This window comes from Primulina tabacum, chromosome 3 (assembly GCF_025594145.1).
Source record: "Primulina tabacum isolate GXHZ01 chromosome 3, ASM2559414v2, whole genome shotgun sequence".
Classification (NCBI taxonomy): domain Eukaryota; kingdom Viridiplantae; phylum Streptophyta; class Magnoliopsida; order Lamiales; family Gesneriaceae; genus Primulina; species Primulina tabacum.
In genome coordinates, this window is record NC_134552.1 from 2,195,318 (window position 1) to 2,217,033 (window position 21,716).

Genomic DNA, 21,716 nt, shown 5'->3' on the forward strand with positions numbered 1-21,716 from the left:
CTATCAAATAAAAATCCATCGTCATTGAACTAAGCTCTACTTAAATGTAAAAAAAAAAAAGAAAAAAAAAATCTACACATCATAATAAAAAATTTAAATATTCAGCCACGACAATAAATTCACAATATTTTTATAATCACATAATATATAATAAAAATATTTCATTTTTTAAAAAATAAATTAATATATCATGTTTGTCAACGTTATTTCCACACATATTTGTTAAGGCAAATTGCATCACAATAAAATGCTATTGTTAAGGCAAATTAAAAACAGAGAAAACTGGTTTAGAGATTGTAAAATGCTATTTTTACATCACAATAATATATTTACTATTTATAATAAACGAGAATAGAATGTGTGATGTTTAACTCTAATAAAAATTATATAATCGAACGTTTATATTTTACCAAAATTTATAATTGATAAATCATACAACTCAAATATAATATTTTGATTATTTTACTCGACAATTATTAAGTCACACCTAAATGAAATTCTCAAAAAAGGAAAAAAGAAAAATAAAATAAAATGAAAATAAAAAGTGTTTTCAAGTTGTACGTAAATTCGTAAGCAGACAAGTCGTACATCATCATCCTCAATCCTTGAAAGAAGCCACACCAAGAAATTGGAAAAATGAAAAATAAAAAGCCATAAAATAAATTAAAAACAATTCCAACAGCTGCAGATTTTGATGATGGCCTTTTCTTTTTCTTCATATTCCACGACCCTTCATGGAAATCCCACCTTTTTTAGCGAAATCAAGAACCCGAAGGTGGGATGTTCGAGAAGAAAGACTGAGTTACTGTTATGCAGACAGCTTTTTAGACTTGGTGGTTCTTCATTGAGGACATCATTCAAATGCTTCTCTCGGGGACAAGAAAAGCAGCAGATGGTTCAAGAATCGGAAGCAGAAGATGAACAAGTTTCTGAATTTGAGGGACTGTTTTCTAATCTTAATCAAGCCACATTGAGGAGGGAGCCTGGTATTATTTATATACTTGTAAAGTGCCACTTCATGTTTTAACTTGGATGCTTTGGATTATTGAGATGGTGTTGTAAATGTTATCCCATATATTCAAAGTTCCATAAAGAACACAAATGATACAAATTTGCATCAGTTGTTGTCTAATTGGCAGCCAACAATTAAAGGATATTGTTGTAATTGGAGATTTGTGAAAATATAATCATGGTCTTGCAGATTTGCACGTTCAACTATATCTTGGAATTTCCAATTATTTTCCATATCTGAAATGGAAATTTCATGTATCTTGCAATCTCTATTGAAATTTTCGCGAATTAACAATAATGACGCATTATAAATTGATATTTAACGCCTTAATTGTAATACTTGAAATAACGAAACTTGCATGCAAGAGTAATGTAAGATGAAAGTTAGCATAGTGAGTCAGTATTGAGAAGATAATATTTCGCTCTTGGTTTCAAGTCTTGAAAGTTAATTTAAATAGAGATCGTAAAATCTTGTTGGATTGCACATTGCTTACATTTGATGGAGACGAACTTTTGTTTATCTCTATTATCATTAAAATTTACAATAACTTATCTTGACAATTTGAGTACACTAGTGGATACTTTGGGGATGAGGAGGTGACTTGCGCCGCAATTTGAGACGATATTTATACTCTTGTGGATTTATCTGATTCAATTGTCCACACACCATTTCTAGTATGTAAAACCCCCACTTTTCTTGTTTTTTTTCTTCATACTGTCTTCATTACATGTGCCGCAAGAGGCGAATGCTGATTCAGTCCTAAGTTAGTTTGTTAAATGACAAGATTTTCAACCATATCTCTACAACTCATTTCTTTAATGTTATTTGTTTGTTGGATTTATCTGGCACCACTTACACAGTCAATTGATTAGCTTTATATCATATTTTTCAGGAAGCTTAAGTAGTGCTATTTTCCTTGTTGCTGGAACCACTGTACGTATATACGCCCCCCCTACTTTCTTGTGTATCAGCATTTGTCTGTTGCAAAAGTTTCTCGATGTTCTTTGGTGTGATATGGCCCATTGAAGATACTAAACTCCGCATATCTTAATTTTGATATGCAATATGCTCAAACTTGTATGCCACTACGTGACAAAAGGTTTCTTTTTCCATGCTTGTTAGCTGTTTTAACGACTACTCTTTTACGTATGTTTCACCAAATCATGCAATACCTCACTAGTATTTTCCAGAGTGGTTTCAGTGTTTCCCCTCTCATGAACTTCTTTCAAATATTATCTTGTTCGGTTATTTATTTCCATACTCGCTGGATGGAAAATTTCCTTTTCTGGAGCATCAAAACTACCTAACTAAAGCTTAAGGTTGAGATACTTCCTGACTTAAAAGGCCCCATTTCATGAAATATTTAATCAGTGAGAGTGTCCATCAAAACAGGTGGGTGCAGGAATACTAGCCATTCCTGCAGTGACACGAGATTCTGGGTTTCTGGCGTCAGCAGTAACTTGTATCCTTTGCTGGATATTTATGGTAATTACTTTCTTGTGCTGATTTTATTATTTGCTTACCCTCTTTAGAGACAAATGACTTTACCATAACAAGGATTTTTGGGATCACATTTTTCAGTCAGAAATGATCGAAATCACATTTCTTCAGTCGCAAAATCATGGAGACTAGTATATTTTATTAGCTGTGCATAACCATGATCGCCATTCAACTGTAGGTTGTGACTGGACTGCTCATTGCCGAAGTAAATGTAAACACAATGCGTGAACTTGGGTCTGGTGGTGTGTCATTGGTAATAAACTTCAGTTTCTTGCATGTAAATGCTTTCTGATATGATGAGTATCTGGAATAACATTTTCATCTTGATGAAAATTGTAGACAACAGTCTTAACTTGAAATTATTGATGTCGACCACAGTTTCGTCTTGTTGACAAGCTCACCGGCGTTGCGAAATGAAAATTTTAAAAGATCTTTTTATATAATATTGATGTATGAAATAATGTTTTTCAGGTATCAATGACCATGAGAACCCTTGGAAACACCGGAGTCCAGGTTGCCTGGTAGGATAGATTCAATCATACGATGATATCTTTTCTTAACATTGGTTGCAATTCCAAATGTTTTTTGGGCTTAAGTAGTTTCAATAAATACAATTGACTTGAAACTCAGAACTTTGGTTGGCCATCATGTCCATTTTTTTTACTTTTCCATCCATTTTTTTACAGATATTGAGTGAGAAATCTGATAATATATTGTTTTATTGTTGCAGCTGGTCATATATTTCCATTCACTATGCCCTTCTTGTTGCCTATATTGCCCGTTCTTCAGATATTTTGACAAACTTCCTCGGCATTCCATTGTATGGACTAGATTCTTCCTATATATTTTGAAAGCATTTTCTACACTTCTTCAATCAAATTGTGAATGTCCACGTCATTGAAATCATGGATTGTGTTAAGTTTATGAAACTTTTACATAACGACTATATTTTTCCAAGTTTTGACGACGTACAATGTGCTGGTATTTCTTAACCAATCTTGACTTGTTATACATCTTTGATGTCTATTTGCTGGTTGAAATGTTGACATTTTTCTGCATGCATGCTATATTGGTCTTAGTTTTTAAAGGTCAACAAATAAGTTCAAGAAGCTTTTGTCAACCTACGGCAATCCAATGGGAGTGGCTTTAAGTGAGTTTTTCTGACATCAGTCGAAAAGGGCAAACCCCGAAATTTGTGGGTCAGGGGTGAAATGAGCTCAAGGAAGGCGATATGATGTATTTGGGTGGGGGGCTGATATGTAGCATTTTCGAGATTGCTAATCTCCTAAGAATTGGAAAATACAAGAACAAAGAAATATGGCAAAGAATGAAGAATTGAATCATAGAGGAGAGTTGTTCTTTTTCTATTTATACATTCTACCTATGATATCTCCGAAACTACTTGCAACTACTTCCCAATCCGGCCTGTAATTCCAACCGTTTGTTTTTGGAGTAGTTTTTATTTCTCCTGCCAGGGGCGAAGCATGGATTATTGGAAAAAATTCACATGATACTTTTTCAGGTGGGGGATGTTATCTCCTACTCAGTCTACTGTTGTATCGTTAACCTTATAATTGTCGATATTATGCAAATCATAGCGGATTTTAACCAATTGGGGTGTGATTTTTTGTTTGTTTTTCTTTTTCAAATTTATCACTAGAAATTTCATGTCAAGTGTTGACAGCCAGCATTTTGATTGCAGATGGGAAAGTGCAACTTTGTTTTCACTGCTTTTTGGAGGCCTGTGCTACTTTGGAAAGTTGGATTTATCTCTCCCTCCGTCCTCCTCTCTCTCTCTCTCTATCCTGTTTTCCATTTTAGTTTTAATTTACATGGTTCATTTTTCTATCACACCTTGTTACCATAAATCAATGATTATGCATTTGGGGTACGTATGTATAAAGTTGGAGGATTTTCTTGCTGTTTTTTTCTTTCCTTGCCATTTATTGCATGTGCACTAAAACACAAGGTACCTTTTCAATTATATCTTCTTTCTGTAAAGAGCTTAATCAATGGTGTGATATTATGTGTTAGCTGGAAATTTTTCAAATGGCATCGAAAATCTTGGTTTGATGAAAATTTGTTTTGCATATGTAAATTTCTGCGTTCTTCGTAAGTTTCCAGGCTACTTCTTTTGTTAAATAATTATTTATTCTTAGACATTTACTTCATATTCTTTCTGTTTCTCAAGGACTTTGAAGTAAAGAAATATTTTCTTCTTTGCAGCCAGAGGATTATTGGGTCCGTAAATGGTGTTCTAGTCTTGGGCATCATTGCATCTTTTGCTGCTCTTGTGGTAATTTTCATCAATAGCCTTTTTTTATTCCCTATTATAAATTCATTTGATACAAGTACATAATTTATTCTGCTGCAAGTGCAAATTTCTTCTACTTCAGAAGGACATCTAATGGGTACAAACGTCCTTACGAAAGAACTCGAGAATATGATCTTGAAACTATGGATTTGCATGAATAAATATGCTGACAGCCACCACTGTAAAGTTACTAGAAACACGGGCACTAATTCAGCTCAATGTTTGTTCAGACATCAGAATACAAAAAAGAACATTTAAATGATGTAGTTCAGTTTGCGTTTGGATCGAAAGATTTAGATTTGAGGCATTTACATTATGTAGTTCGTGTTGCGTTTAGATGGAAGGATTTAGATTATATTTTGAGAGGAATTTGAAGGGTGGATTTGAAATGATTTCACATTGGGATGCATTTGAAATTCACTTCAATGCCTCGAAAAATAACTAGATGAGATTTTAAATCCATTATCTAGTGGTTTTTGTCTAATAAACCAATAGATTTGAAAAGCTTCAAATTCATCCACACAACCTCAAAGTAATCAGAGTAAGGATTCAAGTTTCCTTCGAAATTTCAGCTAACCATAAGAAACTAGTCATATTATAGCCGTGGAAAACTAGCAAGGATGCCGCATATGTATTGATGTTTTCCGCCTAGAAACTTATCTGAGCTACTCTCGAGAAACTCGATCAAAGCTCGACCCAAGCGCGGTTTTGACTGAGTTCGAAGAGAGCTAAAGTAGCTTGCATAATAATCACTACAGGAAAATTCAATCTGTGAAAGTCTTGAGCTCCAAATCATGGTATTCGAGTATCGTTCCAAATCACGAAACTTGCGAATGTGACTTGATCGTATCCTACTTCATCAAGATATTAGTTTGCACAAGGTGAACACACTCTTTGGCACACCTTGATCAAAAATTTATTTTCCTCCAATTTTCGAATTTTCTATATCCATCAATTTTCCACTTTCCAACACAAAAAACTTGTACTAGGCTTACAGATATTCGAACTTCTTAGGCAGCCAAAACTGTTAGTTTCTGGTAGCTAGATGGTTTTTGTTATTACAGCTGAAGATTGTGTCCTTAGGCAGTCGCCAGTGGAGACTTGCATTGGGATGCCCTTTTGAAATCCAACTTTGAAGCTGTCCCTCGCAGTATACCTATCATCGCACTTTCTTTTGTGTACCAGGTAGCAAACCGTGCTTTCGCTAAACTCGTCGAGGATATTCTCTACATTCGATCTGCAATTCTAATATAACTTCACCTGTTGCAGAATGTAGTTCCAGTTCTTTGTACAAATCTAGAAGGAAACCTGTCAAAAGTTCGGTAATAATACCGCGACCATGGAAAATCTCGACGACATTTTCTCTTCTCTCCTTTTCTTTTTGCCGAAAGGCTGCTCCACTAATTCTGTTGATATACAGGACTGCCATTGTTTCGGGCACAGGTATTCCACTAGCTCTGTTTCTGGTCTGGAATGCTGTCATTCTTGGAACCATCGCAAACCCCGAAATAGGCTCAGATACATTGGTTGACCCGTTGCAAAAACTGCGGTCTACAAATGGAGTTGTTGGGGTATGCAACTCATTTTATATAGGGCCTGTCAAATGTTCTTCGCCATCATTTCTTCTATAGCTGCTGCTGCACCATGAATTGCCTTTTTTTTAACCTTTTTGTGTGCACTTTTTCAGCCAATAGTCGATGTGTTCTCTTTTCTTGCAATTGCAACTTCTTACATTGGATTTGTTCTTGGCCTGGCAGACTTTCTTGCTGACTGTTAGTTATTATGTTCCCTATTTTAACCTCTTATTTTTCCAATTATCTAAATTTGAATTCAAGGGGATTCGAATTGAACTGCATAGGGTTCTCTTGTCTTTGTTTACAGTGCTTAAACGCCCGCCTGGGCGCAACGAGCCCCTACAGTATATGCTCATCCTGATCCCACCATTGATAATGGCACTATTGGACCCTGAAATATTCTTCAAAGCATTGGATTTTGCCGGAACATATGGAGGTATTGCTTCTAACTATACTCAATTTGGCAGATTATTAAAGTTCGGAGAACATTTTAGTCAGTGCATTGACGGATCCCTGTAGTACGACGATCGTTTTGTTTTGTCTAGTTCTGGTGCTTTTCGGGATTCTTCCAGCTGCAATGTCATGGGTGGATAGGGGGTTGTCGCTGGCGAAATCTTCAAGAATTCCAGTGCTGGTTCCTGGAGGAAAATTTACCCTTTCATTTGTAATTGGGGCTGCTGGCCTAGTCATTCTTACAGAACTTTTAGATAACTTGGGATTTTCGTGGCAGTAGAACGTCGAATTCGAATCCCATTGAATGAATTTAATTGAATTTCGCAAATGGAAGTGTATTTACATTAAATTGAGATGCATTCAAAAGGGTTGCTAATTAATATTGAAATGAATACAATGAGGTCACAGGCTCAAACTTAGAAATATAAAAATGTATTGTGTGGTGATCGAACCAATAAAAATGAACCAGTAATTAACGCTCATAATTTTAGAAAAATGAACGCGAAACCTGAAATTTCCAGTGTAAAGGACAATTTGGACGAATAATATTACATGGAACAGCACCATTACATGCAGTAAATTACCACTTCGATCATTATACAATAAAACAAAAGACATTTGTTTACCCCAAATCAAAGTCACGCAAACAGAAATATTCAGGCCAAGACATTCTGTGATCATATTTTTCACAGATACCGCAAGTTCACAGCAAGACGGCATGTCAGAAAATAGCTTTCAGTTCACCATGACCAAGATTAAGAGCCAGAAACAGAAACCAAACCTTTCAAAGCACACAATACATCGCAATGAGTAAAGAAAGAAATGTCTGTAAACTTACCTTAATAGTCAAAAGGCCATCGCATCCAGTTATGCTCCTCGGCGCTATTACCCCTTCCTCTAGTTTCGGGGTAATGATGAACATTTTGATTATTTTGATTTTGATCATTTGATGAATTAGAAGACCACAAAAACGAAAAAGGATTCCATCGCCCTTGATTCTGAGAGTTGTTGTCCCTTCTACTGCTGCTAGGATCGTTGCTGCCTGGGTTCCTAGTTCTCCGATTATTAGAACCAGCATTCGCAGTACCTTGTGATGGCAGCTCAACACGGCAGACAGGGCATGAATTATGTTCAATCAGCCATGGAACAATGCAATCCGAATGGTAGATATGATCGCATGGCATCTGCCTTGCTTCTGTGCCTAACTCAAATTTATCTTTACACACGGGGCAGTGCACATCTGTATTAAGATGCCTACGAGTAATCTTGATGGTGGGCATAGCATCAATCGCGGAACGAGGCGCAGGAGGAGGACCCCGCCTATCATTCAGACTTAGCTGTTCTATCAGTTCCTGCAAACCATGTCCCATGAAGAAATCGCCAAAATCAGCTCGTCTTTGCCCCATTCCAGGTCCATTGTTGAAAAAGAAACTAAATGGATCGTGATTAGTAGCACCAAATGGAGTTTGGCCCCGTACTATTAACACCGAACCATGTGGCCCGTGACCAATACCAATTCCTCGTCCAGGTACCACGGCTGGTCGTGTTCTGACATCGTGATTGGAGTCTCTTCCTGACATTCTCTGCCTCATAATCGCTTCAAATGCTTCCATGATATCAAGTCTAGGATCACGGAAAGGCCCCATGAATCCAAAACCAGAATCATTGCTTGAATGAGAACCGACAACCTCTTGTAGCTCTTGTATGAACCCTCCGTTGCAGTATGGGCAAACCAAATTGCGACCATGTGGTCGAATTGGCTGCGTGCATTGATAGCACCAGTGAGTGTTTCCACCACTTGACATGTTTTCTAACAAATAAGTAGCTAACAAACAGACCTAGATGTTAATTACAAGCACCTGAAGCATCCTGCATCGAAACCCATAAGTACACATAACAAAGGATAGACAAAAATCCAAAATGGATTCACAAGCCAGAGAACAAGAGAAAAGAAGCATAAATTTAAGAAAAATTCTTGCAACTCAAAGTAGAAAAATTCTTGCAACTCAAAGTAGCTAACAACCTCGAAATATGAATCTGAGTTACATGATTTTCATAGATTTCTTTATAAAAACAAAATCTTTCTGCACCTTCGCAATCAGGGAAAAAGTAAAATAATCAATATAAACATAAATTGTTAGCACAAATTCACGAAAACCATTCTACAACACATGAATACACCAATTCTATTGAAATTTTAATTTGTAAAACATGATTAAGGTAGAAAATATCACCCATAATCAATCAATCCAGAGTTGGGGGAACTCGAGCAAAAAACTCATCTATGCACTTAAAAACAGAAGAATTCCCAAGTTACTCTGAAATCAACACATCTTATAAGCAAAATAACAGGAAATCATTCATAAGATAAAACAACTTCGAGCGTGAATTACCAGATAGCGTCGTTCAGGTGAAGGTCGACTGGACAGAAATGAGAGATGAATGGGGTTCTAGAAATCACGGTAGAATTTTTTTATGCCTACGCGTCGGTGTGCGCCACGCGCTAGGGTCTATTTACACTTCTATCCCTTGTAGCCTGTAGGGATTTCCCATTCAATGCTGATGTTGGTGAAAAATTAATTCCAAATATTGCATTTAATTTTTTTTTACTTTATATTAAAAAAATTATTTTTTGTAAATAAATATATGAAATAGTGTGAAAATTTCATTTCGATAATTAATGGAAGTAGGAGAAAAGAAATAATTCGATAGTGTTAAGTGTATCACTTGAGATTTTTCGTGTAAATCTATAGGATTAAATAAATAATTTACTATTTTCGTCATTTTTATTTGAAAAATAATTAGACATTTTGTCCACACAAATTTAGATATCAAATTTTATTAATTTTAAATTTTCTCGTGCACATAATAGCATAATAATCAATATATTAATGAAATATAAGCTTTTGAATGAATTTATTATAGGGATTTTTCGCATTAATCTCTATATTTATTATATTTGACATTTACCTCATTTATCAAGTACAAAAATATATTTTAGAATGGAGATAAGAGCCAATTGATTAAATATAAATGATGTAAATGCAAAAAAAGCTCATTTATAATACATATCTGAAACTCGTGATGCAGAAATATATAAAGAGATCTTCTAATGAACAAAATCTCTCTGTATATACTAGTTTTCTAGTGCTTTGATTTCGATTCTATCTAAATGTTCTGATACAATTTGATATGATCGGTTGAAATATTTAAAAAGGGTTGAATAAATACTTTTTAAAATTTTTTATAAAAATAATTCATTTTGGTTAAAAACTGAACTTGGTGTTCTCGATTGTCAATGTCAATTTGCTAATGAAATATGTGCGGAAAGAATCCAAACTGACATATTAGACGGTTTAAATAATGGTTTGGCTATGTAAGTTTAATAGTAAAGTGAAAGTAAAATGTACGCAAGATTGTTTCTGGATAGTTCGGATAATTCAAGCTCTCACGTCACCCTTTCTTTCTTTTGGGAAAACTCGCACTAGAAGGCTTTGATCTTTATAAACAATTTGCAAAAACATATTTCAGTTGGACTTAACACTACAAAAACCGAAACTTCTATTCTACTTAATTGAACGAAGAAACAATATATAACTTGTTCTAGAATACAATTAATTTTCCTAGCACTGAATGATCTTTAATGATCATATGCAACTTTTCAAAGTGTGGTTGAGTGTATGATCATTTTTGTAAGCTTGAAAGCCTGAATCAGATGTTTGTCTATACGACCTTTTTTTCCTACAGGTTCGTAACTTCTGTTCAACTGATATGTGTCTCTATTTATAGACTTCAAACTACAACGATCACAAACGTCAAAAAAGAATCGTTCATGATAAGGATAGTTGTTGCTACGTCTTTTGTCCAGGTCTCATCATTTGACATCCGTAAAAATACAGTGCGGTTGAATTTGGCTATATCAACAAGGTACAAAAAACTTATTCAATAATCAATTTAGTCATTTAATGTAAACTAATGTCTTCGAGAATAAACGATGATCTCTAAATTGATATCTTGATAAAAGGTGCTTTGACTATGAACATAATCAGTTTTTTTCGATTCGGATGACTAAATCTCACATTTCTTCAATTTAATTAAGTCAATTTTATCTTAAATCATTTGTTTAGCACCAAAACGTATACATTCCAACATATTTGTTTTAGTAATTGAGGATTTTGTATTATTTCTTGGTAAAATTTAAATTAATAGTTGATTATTTATTTAGTAAGTTAATATTAATATCTTCGTTGGAGAGTGGATTAACATATTATCAGACTCTTTAATGGTTCTGTTTTTCCTATTCTTATTTTGGAACAACTTGTGTTTGAGTATTTGAAAAATAAAATAGCGAGAGACATTTGTGAATTTGAAAGTAAGCTCTTCATAATTGCTTTTAACGACAAATCATCTAAAGAGGGGGCTTAAAACAAGAAATTGATCCAATGTAATAACTGAAACAAAACGAGGTCCACAGTGATCCAAAACCATACATAGGAAGAGGGAGAGCAAACCACGGGTCACGGTATATGCTGAGATTGATAATACTAGTACTACCGGGTTAAACAGTTGACAAAAGCCACACTGATTCTAAACAAAAGCTAGATAGATAGACGAGGATAGATAGACGAGGATTCTAGGTCTCAAACAAAAAACATAGAGTTTCGGACTTTCTCCTCCAACTTGGGCATCTGGGGAACAGCCGGACCTCCACCGGGCGCTGTCCCATTGTGGCTAGAAGATGTCTCAGACGCGTCTTCGAACTTCATCCATTGGCCTAACTGTGAAGCGGCCAAGTGAGCGTAGCAAATGGGAGCAACTGAAGATACAACCAGGCCCGTTTAGACAAAAAACAACAAAAATATATTCAAGAAACAAGAAGTTTGTACGAGTGGTAATTACCAATGGATATAGCAGTAGTGCTCCGTTGGTACCTGAATTGAAGCGCACGACAAATTTTTAATGAAAATTTCGATACTTTTAAGGCTCTTTTTTCTTGGATGGTGTGTGTGTGTGTGTGTGTGTGTGTGTGGGGGGGGGGGGGGGGGGTTAAGATGTTGGGAGTTGATGCCGTTAAGACTTACACATAAGAAAGGGAATGAACCAGCTCCTGGAGATCATCAGGTGAGAAACCAACCTCATCCAACAACACATGATAGTGAGTTGGGCGTGTAGTCCCCTAAAAATAATCACAAAACATATTATATCAACAGTAATGGTTAAAGTCTATCGAGGTTTGATAATCGATAAAACAAGCATCTCAAGGTGGTAAAGAAAATAAAATGGCGTACAATCATTCCAGCCTGTGCACACAAGTAGAAGTCATAGTTCCTAGGATGACAAACTTTATTATCTATTACAGTACCTGCAAAACTTGAACAAAAGTATTAGTCCCCATTAAAACGGCTCTAGTTCCATACACTCGTAAATTGTTACTAAATTACCAGGCTGCACGTTATCTGGCGAATTTGGCTGAAAAAATTTGGTGTGGTGGTTCTTCTGAGCTACAATTACCACAAACTTTGGTGACCACTTCTCGTCAAGGAACTTGCACGCCTACAAATTTAGGGGAGACGCATTAGACCGACTAGAGCATCTATGTATTGAGATAAAATTTTAAAAAATAATGGTATTTAGACTCAGAAGCCGTATGATGTTGCTGTAGAGACCTCAATAATTTGGTTGAGTTCAATATTCAGGACTTGATTGAACTGAGATTCACTGACACCATCTCTGAAAATTCAGCATAAAATGAACACTCAAGAATTAGAAAAGGTTACAAGCAACAGCATGCAAAAAAATATGGAATTATTCCAACAGATTTGTAACACAATTAGCAGATCAATCATGAAATGCAAGGTGAAAATCGACAGGAAGAACGATGGAAAAAAATTATAGAGATAAGAAAATTCACTGGCAAAATTGAGACTGTACTACGTGTTGTCTTTTACACAATTGTGAAAGGCCTTTTAGCAGAAGCCAGAAGACTATCATCACCTGAAAATAATAATCTGATCAGGCTTTCTCTTCCCCGAACTTGTATAGAAATCCAACAGAACTTCCCTGCATTTGGTGGAGAAAATCAAGATCATGTTGCAACTTTACTTGAAATTACTGAACTTCATCCAAACAAGAATTATATTATACAACAGAATAAGCCTGTATGCGTTTTCAACTGTCAAAAGGAAAAAATGGTTCAATATATAACAAAATAGAAGAACCACAGCTGATATATACAATCCATACCCAACAACAGCACATGTAGACATAGACTAAATGATGAGGATCTAAAACAAAAAGCTGTCACCTGATTATGCCATCATCTTCAGAGTCAGACACACGTTTAAAAAGAGAATCTATCATTTCGAGCCTTGGTGATTGTGTGCGAACACAAGCTCTATAGCGAGAAATCAGGGGCCACTGCCTCGAGCTAACCACCTGATATAATGTATGATGATAAAAGACGTGAATAGTAGTCCACATCAATAGCAGACAGCAAACAAATCTTCTTGTTTCAAATTTTTCAAGGGGAGAACATGGAGAAACTACAGTTAAAACATTAATTTCGCATTTAACAATGGGAGACTGGGAGATAATGTTGATATGACAAAGGTGGAAAAATCAAGAAGCAAAAGACTAATTTTAGAGTTGAAAGCAACTAACCGCTGCGATTGAAGGGACATCAGACTGGCCAGGTGAGCCATGAGATACGTCCATCCCAAGAATTAGTGTAGGAACCTTAGACACTAGTGGAATTGTAGAGGACTGCTCACCAGCTAGCATTGAATTTAATCCACCAAGCTGCAACAAAACAAGAGCATCGGGTAGAAATTATATGGAACTGTAAAATCATATTGTAAAATGCTACTGTTTGCTGAAGCGTCTAACCTTGGCATTTATTTTCAACATGACATTAGTTAGATACTGGTCGTTGACTCTTGTGGGAGAGAGGCATTGAGTAACAACACCAAATTCCGAAAGATTCTTTCGTTTCCAGGGACCTTGAAAGTTGAAACATGAGTTCCGTGCACAGGCCATAGTTCTAGATTTATCCCAGTTCTATAGAACATCTATGAGAATCAAACATACCGTAGACGTCACAGTTTTTCCGCTCCGGAAGTAGACAAAGAAGGAATTTAGGAGGGCCTGGAAGCTTCCCCTGAATTTCCTCAAACATTTTCTCCACCCTTACATGAGGTGGAGCTCTTCTAAACTGAGGATTTTCTTCAAAGACATCGAAGGGAGGTTCCACGCTCTGACATAGAAAACGGGTATAATAATATTTGACAGAACACAAATGAAAACAACAGCAAGCATAACAAGAGATAAACAAAACTTACTATTCCTTTCATTTCTCCAACTTTCATTAAATCTCTGACCAAGGCACGTACATCACACCGAGCAGAGAAGTTTACAACAGCCCATTGTTCTATCTTACTTGCTTCAACAAGTTTCTGTTCAACCCATACAAATGATTAAAAATCAAAGATCTAGAATGAGCAGAGGATCTTATCTTTGAAATAATCAATTAGTCATCAACCTTATTATTGAAATTCCATCTTCCATTACGAGCATATAAATCTTCTCCATTACCAACTTTCAACTGCAATTAGATAAACATCAAGATCAGTATAATTGAATGAAAACTCAGAATCATATGTAAACAAAATAAATAAATAACATAACTAGTATTCACACAATAACATACCTTAGGTGTTGGAAGAACACGGCCATCGACCTGTGTAAAGTTACTGTTGATGGAAACGCCACAAGAACGAAGCATGGGTTCAGCATCGTAATTATTGATTTTCAACGCCTGCAACCACAACCGAGTAACAGCTAAGTACAGGGATACATAAACATGCTAAAAAACTCTACAAAAGAGAAGTAGAGAAGCATACATTTCTCAGAACTGACATCCTCTCTTGAGGTTTCTGCCGTGATTTCTCCACCAAAGAAGCTCTTTGAAAGGTGGAAAGAGCCTTTGTATAACGTTGCAACGACACCAAGGAGCATAACTAATAAATCCAAAGAATAAATCAATAAATAATTGTAACGTAGTTTTCAAATAGTTTGATGCCCAATCCTCGGTTCACCTCAACAGGGAAGAAGGTTGGACGTTTTGGCTTTCCCACATTGATGCAAGGTAAATCGGCAGAGTATCGCAAGTCCATGTTCCTCTGGTTGACAAAGTAATCATAAACTGTCACTTCTATGGTTTCACATTCACCATCACCATGCTTGCCTTTCTGCTTTAATGTGAATCTACAAAAGGTTATCAAAAGTAGACCAAATAAGATGCTACCAAAAGTTGGAAACATAATTGTACATCAGTATCACGTGCTTGGGCGAGTTACAAAGAGTAGGTAAACAAAATATAAATAAAATGGAAGTATACGTTTGGTCTTTGCAAGGCTTCTCACTTAATCCAGTAATCTTGAACTCTTGGTTAGTAGGACTTGCCCGAATTCTCAAATTCTTAAGCACGCGTTTGGCCTGAAAACATGGATTATAGACCATATTGTACGCAAATCAAGGAGAGATTTCAGTAAAGATGATCTCTACTTACCTTTACCCAGTCAATTGAGTAGGGATCTTTTACATTTTGGTTTGCAATCAAAAAGTCCACAACGGGACCAGGTCGGACAATCATAGTTGTTGACACATCTGAAACAAAGAAAGTTGGTGTTCTGTAAGTAACATCAATTGCAGCAAAAAAAGGTCATATGGGTCTGACCATCAAAAAGAAGAATGGAAGAACAAAAGGTGGCATCAAAATTAATACCAATGTTCAATGATAATCCACTCTGAGTTGCCCGGAAGCTGGAGTGGAACCCTCGACAACCAAGAACGCCACCTCCCACATCAGTAAAATTATTCGTATCATTATGAAAGAATGACTGGCGGACCAGCAGGCAGCCTCTGATATTGAGCAAATTGTGAGATGCAAATTATGTCACCGATCTAAATAGACAATGCATGACTTACTGTTTTGCAGCATGTTGCCTTAAAATGATGTCCAGCACTCTTAAAGCTTCCTGTGAGTTTTCAGACTCCTGGCCACGTAAGGCACTTGCAATGGCCTGGATTGGAATTTTAGCAGCAAAACTTATTTCGACTTTCATTGTTTTAGAATGGTATGGCCGTCGCATCCTTTTCCTATCACTTTCATTAGGACTGTCATGCCTTCCTGGGCTAGCATTTCCATTGTTCCTATAGACAAACAACCCAATCACAAACCAAGACAGCCTTGAACCAGTAAGGCAGTAATTGATTTAAAATTCTACGCACCGATTTGATGTTGCGTCCTCGAGGACAACAGTAAACTCAAGTTTGTTGCGCGGCAGAGGGCCCACGGTGAATAACGTCTTCTCTCCATCGTAAGCAAATTGTTTGCCAGCCAACTCAGAATCATAGGTCTCCTGGACTCGATCAAGCACTTTCCTACCAATTCCCTTGCCTTCAACAGGACGACCATCTTCATAAAAAAGGGCAACCTACAAAATAGAATGTAAAAAAAGGACTGTAAAACTTAAAAGGACTCGGGACCCAGGTAAAAGACAAGTAACCAATTGGGTAAGCATACATACACTGTAATGGAAGAAGTACCCATCGGAACTGTTCACCTTCACTTGGAAGTGATTAGTGAGGACAGGGACCTTATTTCCCCTTGATCCCATACCTCGTCTAGCCATTGGAACAAGTAGAGCCTTTTTAACTTGTTGTTCTGATTCAGCTTTCAGTGGAATAACATTCGGTGGAACAGGTGGAGGCGGAGGCAGCTCCTCTGAAGCACCATTACCAGTTTTTTCAGATGGATCCATCAGTGATTTGGCAAGAACTGACTACCTAAGTCTCTCTGTAAATACACATAGGAAAAGGTAAACACCAACATATATCAGCCCACTAAAAGTAGTTAACTAACATCAATAATCAGAAAAAAAAAAGTATTCTCAAAGCAAGAAATATAGGAACACGACGTTTACAAAAGCCATTGAAAAGGCAATATGTTAAAATGTATGAAAAGCTTTCAGATGTTAATCTGAGGCATAAATGGAAAAAAAATTATAATCGAGAAAAAAGAAGGAAATATAGCCAAAAACCATATGATTATAGCAACTGCCAACAGATAGGACTTTGAAGGTAGTAATTGAACCAAATCTACAAAAGCAGAAACATCTGCAACTATTAAACCAATTTAGGAAATACAGTTAATAGAACACAAATTTCATTTAACCCAGGTGAAAGAAACAACGGAAAATAAATGACACATCATCCAACAGCCGAACCCTCACCCAGCCATAAAATGGAAATGCATGTAGATAATATATATATCCTTTCATGAAAAATAATATAGCGTCATTTTTTAGTACTGAAAAGGAGGAACCGCACAGCTCGGGACTGGGATTAAAACGGTTTAATGCACTGTTAAAAAATATAGCACCAGAGACAAGAATAAAGCTGCCAATGTACAATCAAAACAGATATATTTCAAAATACCCGAGAAAATTCCATACAACAGGCCCGCAAGGAGTCATGCATGTCGAGGGTACTCCATAAACGACACAAACAGCCAACCCTTAATAAAAACAGACACGTCAAGGGTAAACTGTAACACAATGTAGCCTTTTACCTTAAAATTTCGCCGTAGAAGCAACCGCTACAGACCTTGAAACACTGTAAAACCCATCAAAAAAAGAGAGCAAGGGGTTAAAATAAATTTATTTTAACAGGAAGAACTAGATTTACCATTCTCGCAACAAAAAACAAAGAAAGAACGAAAGGAAGAAACAGAAACACCGGTCGTTTTCAGCAAATTCACGGAAAGACCCGAACAAGAAAATACCCGTAAAAAAACAAAAACAGTTTGCATAACAAAAACTTCTCATACACAACTCACACACCGTCGACAAAAATCAAGAGCAGATTTTAAAAAAAAAAAAAACTACGAGCGACTTATTAAAACATACCCCACAAAAAATTGTGAGACTTGAAAAAAAAACCCAGAAAACAGTAACAAGGTTTCAAGGAAAAGGATTCTCACACAACCCCCACCGACACACTAGAAGAAATCAAGAACACAGAATCCGAAAGCGATAAACGAATGGAATTACAGAGTTAGCGAAGCAAAACCCTAAATTCGGTACGATTTCAACGCCGTGAAATCAGAGAGAATCCCAAGAGTTGAGAGAGAGAGACGGCAGAGTTAGTAGAGTGACGCAGACTGAGAGGGGTTAAAAAAAGGTGTGACGCACGTAGCCTTCGTGGGTTATGGGCTTGTTGATTTTTTTAGACGGGCTTTGTTATAATTAATTTTCCATCTAAATTTAAATATATATATATATATATATATATAATCAAATATAGAGAGTTTTTCAAAAAAAAATATTTACTTCTTAAAATATATAAATTTTCCTTTTTATTTTGTTTAGTAAAATTTACCATAAAGTTATAATACCATATCATGTATTCTTTCTGAAATTGTTAAAATTTTCAAGATACTCCTCTATCATCATCTTTATTTTAAACTTTTTATTTATAAAATTATAAGACAAAATATATTTAATCTTAGGTCTCTTGTAAGACAGTCTCACGAATATTTAGTCGTGAAACATGTCAAATTTATATATATTTACAATAAAAAGTAGTAGTTTTTCGTGCGTGACCCAAATAGAATATCTGTCCCATAAAATTTACTCATGACGTTGTCTCACATAAATTTTGTGTTAACTAGGGACACCCATGCTCATTGTTTGTTGCAAGACTTTAAAAGTTATCAATGCTTACATTTATGGTCAGACGGAAAGTGGGAGGTTTTTCCATATTCATTTGTTGTGATGGGAGAAAAATAGGAACAAAAAAATCATAATTATTAACTCTGCTTTTTTGTGTTTCGCACTGATGAAGAATATCATTGGGCAAAATATATTTAAATTGGATAAGATTATGTCTCATTTAGGATAGATATATCATGTTTAGAGTAGCTATCTTGTGAGACGATCTCACGAATTTTTATTTGTGAGACGGGTTAACTCTACCGATATTCACAATAAAAAGTAATACTCTTAACATAAAAAGTAATATTTTTGCATAGATGACCTAAATAAGATATATGTCACACAAAATACGACCCGTGAGATCATCTCACACAATTTTTTACTACATGTTCAAGTCCACAACCCAGAAATAATTTCTATTTTATCTTTGTTTAACTTTGTTTTGGTGGTACATAAAAAAGCATTGGAAGCGATTAATATATTTAATAAATATGTAATAATAAAAGAATGTAGAATACGAATCAAATATAGACACTTGATTATGAGTGTGTTTGATGCAGCTTAAAAAATAATTAAATAAGTACAATATTTTTAAATGCTTTTATTCAAAAATTAGTAGTTGTTTTTACGTTTTAATAAATGTCGAAAAAAGCTTTTATTTTAATTTTTAAATATAAGTGGAATCACAAACCCAAAAGCCATACATTCTAGCTTATAAAAAAAAAAACCTTGAACGCCATAATTTTTTTGGAGCTGTGCATGTTGAATAGGAAAATATTTCCTTTTAAAATAGGTTTTGGGTATTGGTAAACATAAGTCCATGTCTTAACATTGTATTAGAGCATAAACTCGTAGTTATGTGTTGGAATGCCACATTAATCACCCACTAAAAGTCTTACAAATTTAACACTCCGAATGCTCATTCTTAATCGTGAGAGAATGTGTTAGATATCTGATGTCGGTTGAATTAAATTATTAAAAATTGTATATATTGATTTAGACAATCATAATCCCTTAAACTAGTTTTTGAGATGGAGTTAGACTCAAATTCATGATTTTAACATTGTTTTTCAAAAAAAAAATTGTTGCTTTTATTCTATTGATTTTTTCAACTAAACAGACTCTACCTAGTTGAGACAAACAAAAAAAAGCAAAAACTTATGTGAGACAGTCTCACATGTCGTATTTTGTGAAACATATCTCTTATTTGGGTCATCCATGAAAAAATATTACTTTTTATGCTAAGAGTATTATTTTTTATTATGAATATCGGTAGGATTTATCTGCTGCACATATAAAGATTCGTAAAACCGTCTAAAAAAACCATATATATTTAGGGAAAAGTAATAAACTTCTTCGAGTTTTGTAAGTTAAAAAATTCAAAAAAGAGAGAAAAAAATAATGAGGGGATATAATTGAATAATAATTAATTAGTGGATAATGTCTCGTTTCCTGGAAACAGTGGACTCGAGCCCCAGGCCACTCACGCGAATTTCTTTTATGCCTCGGTTGTAACGTTATTCGAGTTGCCCTCATATTTATTTATATTGCATTTCTCACCCACCCCTCCGTTTCCGAAAACGACACTTCGAGCCTAACGTTTCCTTAATTCCTGTTTTAACCCGCTATCTTGCTCGGAAAATGACAATCATATCCCTGGAGGAGGTGTCTAGCTAGCCAGCATGGTTGGTAACTTCAAATATTGTATGAATAAAATAAAAAACAATAGCAAGTAAATTTAAAGGTATTTCGGTTCGGTCGACCCTACCCCTGCGGGCACTGCCTGCAGGGGTCGATCTAACGGCTCGGATTTTTTCGAGCCAATTTTTTTTTTTACAGGGAGGTGGGCCCGGATAACTCATGTGGAGTGATCCGGGCCGTTTATTGTCCGTGCAGGCAGTGCCTGCACGGGTAGGTTGAAACAAACCAGGTATTTCGGTTAATTTACGTGAAGAAAAAGGCAACCAAAACTTAATAAAACAGAGTTTTTCCGAGTTTATAATTGTTGTTTGGGATGGTGTCCTTCTCGAATTCTGGAACTTTTTAACAGCAACGATTCTTTCAGTCGAGGCAAGGATAAATCCTTTATCCGCAAGACGAAATTGCCCGTATCAAAGTGCTATACGTTGCAAGCAATCGTCTCCAAGATACAACGACTTCAATCAAGAGAATGCAGCACTACAAATTCTTGAACGCAGCGAACAACAATATGTTTGAATTTTCAAGTCTGAAAAATGAGAGAAAAATGCAGCAATATGGCATGAAATTTTCGAACCCTAACAATGATGTAGGAGAGGATTATTTATAAAAGATGACCGGATGCGTAGAAGAGACGCGTCTTTCCATACCGGATGCGGAGAAAAGTTACAACTGTAGGCAATGGACACATGGTTGGAGGGATTATTTATAGATGATCATCGGTTGCGTTGAGGAGACACGTCTCTCCAGACCGGTGCTTCGAAGAGACACAATTCTAGTCAAGGGATACATTGGTTGGGCCAAAAACAGCCAAGAACCGATTCCATCATAGCCAAGGGACGCGCATTTTTCCAGAACCAGTGCTGCGCGCGTAGCCGCGCGATAACACGCGCGGCCGCGCGCAGTGTTCTGTCTGCGTGCAGCAAGGCGCGTGCTCCCGCGCGAGAAGCTGCGCGGCCGCGCGCCTTGTTCTGTCCGAATGCTTGAATTCCAGCGACAGGCGCGCACCTGCGTGCCCAGCTCTGTCGGAGTGCGTGCACCATGCACATTGTTGTGCATTCTTGTTGAGTAAAATTTAAATTCCAAATAAATTTAGTCTAAAAAGATTAACATTGGTCAAAGACCGCACCGCACCGCACCTCACCTCACCTCACCGCACCGAGCCGAGCCGGCCGGGCGTGCGCGCGTATGTTTAATACATCGAGACATAGCCTACTAGCGTCTTTCCCCGTCTAAAAACTTCTAGTACCCCTTGGGGCTCAAACCCCTAGCTTAAACTAGAAGTTTATAAGGGAGACTTCATATTGTTATTTCCTCAATGTGGGACAACAATTACCACTCCCTTTTCTATTCACAACTCTTCTTATTCATTTATCCAACAATCCCCCACA

The 21,716-nt window shown here is 36.1% G+C and overlaps 3 protein-coding genes across 7 annotated transcripts; 1 reads left to right on the forward strand and 2 right to left on the reverse strand.

The window, feature by feature from the left end:
• The first annotated feature begins 567 nt into the window (after positions 1–567).
• LOC142539255 (uncharacterized) lies at positions 568–7,676 on the forward strand. The gene is made up of 14 exons (XM_075644562.1): positions 568–986; positions 1,905–1,945; positions 2,405–2,497; positions 2,691–2,765; positions 2,984–3,033; positions 3,243–3,332; positions 4,215–4,271; positions 4,739–4,808; positions 5,910–6,011; positions 6,096–6,148; positions 6,247–6,397; positions 6,514–6,598; positions 6,708–6,836; positions 6,946–7,676. Exons 1-14 carry the CDS (start codon positions 695–697, stop codon positions 7,131–7,133), a joined length of 1,476 nt encoding a protein of 491 aa, XP_075500677.1. The 5' UTR covers positions 568–694; the 3' UTR covers positions 7,134–7,676.
• Positions 7,377–9,382, reverse strand: LOC142539257 (putative E3 ubiquitin-protein ligase RHC1A). Of its 2 annotated transcripts, none has more exons than XM_075644563.1 (2): positions 9,247–9,382; positions 7,377–8,722 (listed from the first exon to the last, which is right to left on the reverse strand). In XM_075644563.1, the coding sequence occupies exon 2, from the start codon at positions 8,656–8,658 to the stop codon at positions 7,693–7,695; it is 966 nt and encodes a 321-aa protein (XP_075500678.1). In that variant the 5' UTR covers positions 8,659–8,722; positions 9,247–9,382; the 3' UTR covers positions 7,377–7,692. The 2 variants fall into 2 exon arrangements, with proteins under 2 accessions (XP_075500678.1, XP_075500679.1); XM_075644564.1 differs by having other exon boundaries at positions 7,377–8,712; positions 9,247–9,334.
• A 1,892-nt stretch (positions 9,383–11,274) lies between these two features.
• Positions 11,275–18,121, reverse strand: LOC142539258 (protein argonaute 4-like). 4 transcript variants are annotated; one of them, XM_075644566.1, is made up of 24 exons: positions 17,984–18,121; positions 17,484–17,527; positions 16,441–16,709; positions 16,142–16,347; positions 15,839–16,063; positions 15,636–15,772; positions 15,420–15,517; positions 15,249–15,346; positions 14,947–15,115; positions 14,752–14,868; positions 14,559–14,666; positions 14,391–14,453; positions 14,191–14,304; positions 13,940–14,105; positions 13,739–13,851; positions 13,514–13,651; positions 13,158–13,288; positions 12,848–12,913; positions 12,520–12,583; positions 12,295–12,406; positions 12,142–12,215; positions 11,935–12,029; positions 11,753–11,784; positions 11,275–11,669 (listed from the first exon to the last, which is right to left on the reverse strand). In XM_075644566.1, the coding sequence occupies exons 3-24, from the start codon at positions 16,672–16,674 to the stop codon at positions 11,494–11,496; spliced, it is 2,736 nt and encodes a 911-aa protein (XP_075500681.1). In that variant the 5' UTR covers positions 16,675–16,709; positions 17,484–17,527; positions 17,984–18,121; the 3' UTR covers positions 11,275–11,493. The 4 variants fall into 4 exon arrangements, with proteins under 4 accessions (XP_075500681.1, XP_075500684.1, XP_075500680.1 ...); XM_075644569.1 differs by having other exon boundaries at positions 16,441–16,695; positions 17,469–17,527; XM_075644565.1 differs by having other exon boundaries at positions 17,965–18,099.
• Positions 18,122–21,716: the final 3,595 nt, after the last annotated feature.

What these genes read in the sequence shown, in the direction of transcription:
- LOC142539255 (XM_075644562.1), top strand. Translation starts at nt 695, where the DNA reads ATGATGGCCTTTTCTTTTTCTTCATATTCCACGACCCTTCATGGAAAT. An exon ending in CACATTGAGGAGGGAGCCTG is followed by an intron (nt 987 to 1,904) that starts GTATTATTTATA and finishes CATATTTTTCAG; the next exon opens with GAAGCTTAAGTAGTGCTATT. An exon ending in GGCCTGTGCTACTTTGGAAA is followed by an intron (nt 4,272 to 4,738) that starts GTTGGATTTATC and finishes TCTTCTTTGCAG; the next exon opens with CCAGAGGATTATTGGGTCCG.
- LOC142539257 (XM_075644563.1), bottom strand. Translation starts at nt 8,658, where the DNA reads ATGTCAAGTGGTGGAAACACTCACTGGTGCTATCAATGCACGCAGCCA.
- LOC142539258 (XM_075644566.1), bottom strand. Translation starts at nt 16,674, where the DNA reads ATGGATCCATCTGAAAAAACTGGTAATGGTGCTTCAGAGGAGCTGCCT. An exon ending in GTGTTCTTCCAACACCTAAG is followed by an intron (nt 14,454 to 14,558) that starts GTATGTTATTGT and finishes ATCTAATTGCAG; the next exon opens with TTGAAAGTTGGTAATGGAGA. An exon ending in GTGCACAGGCTGGAATGATT is followed by an intron (nt 12,030 to 12,141) that starts GTACGCCATTTT and finishes GATTATTTTTAG; the next exon opens with GGGACTACACGCCCAACTCA.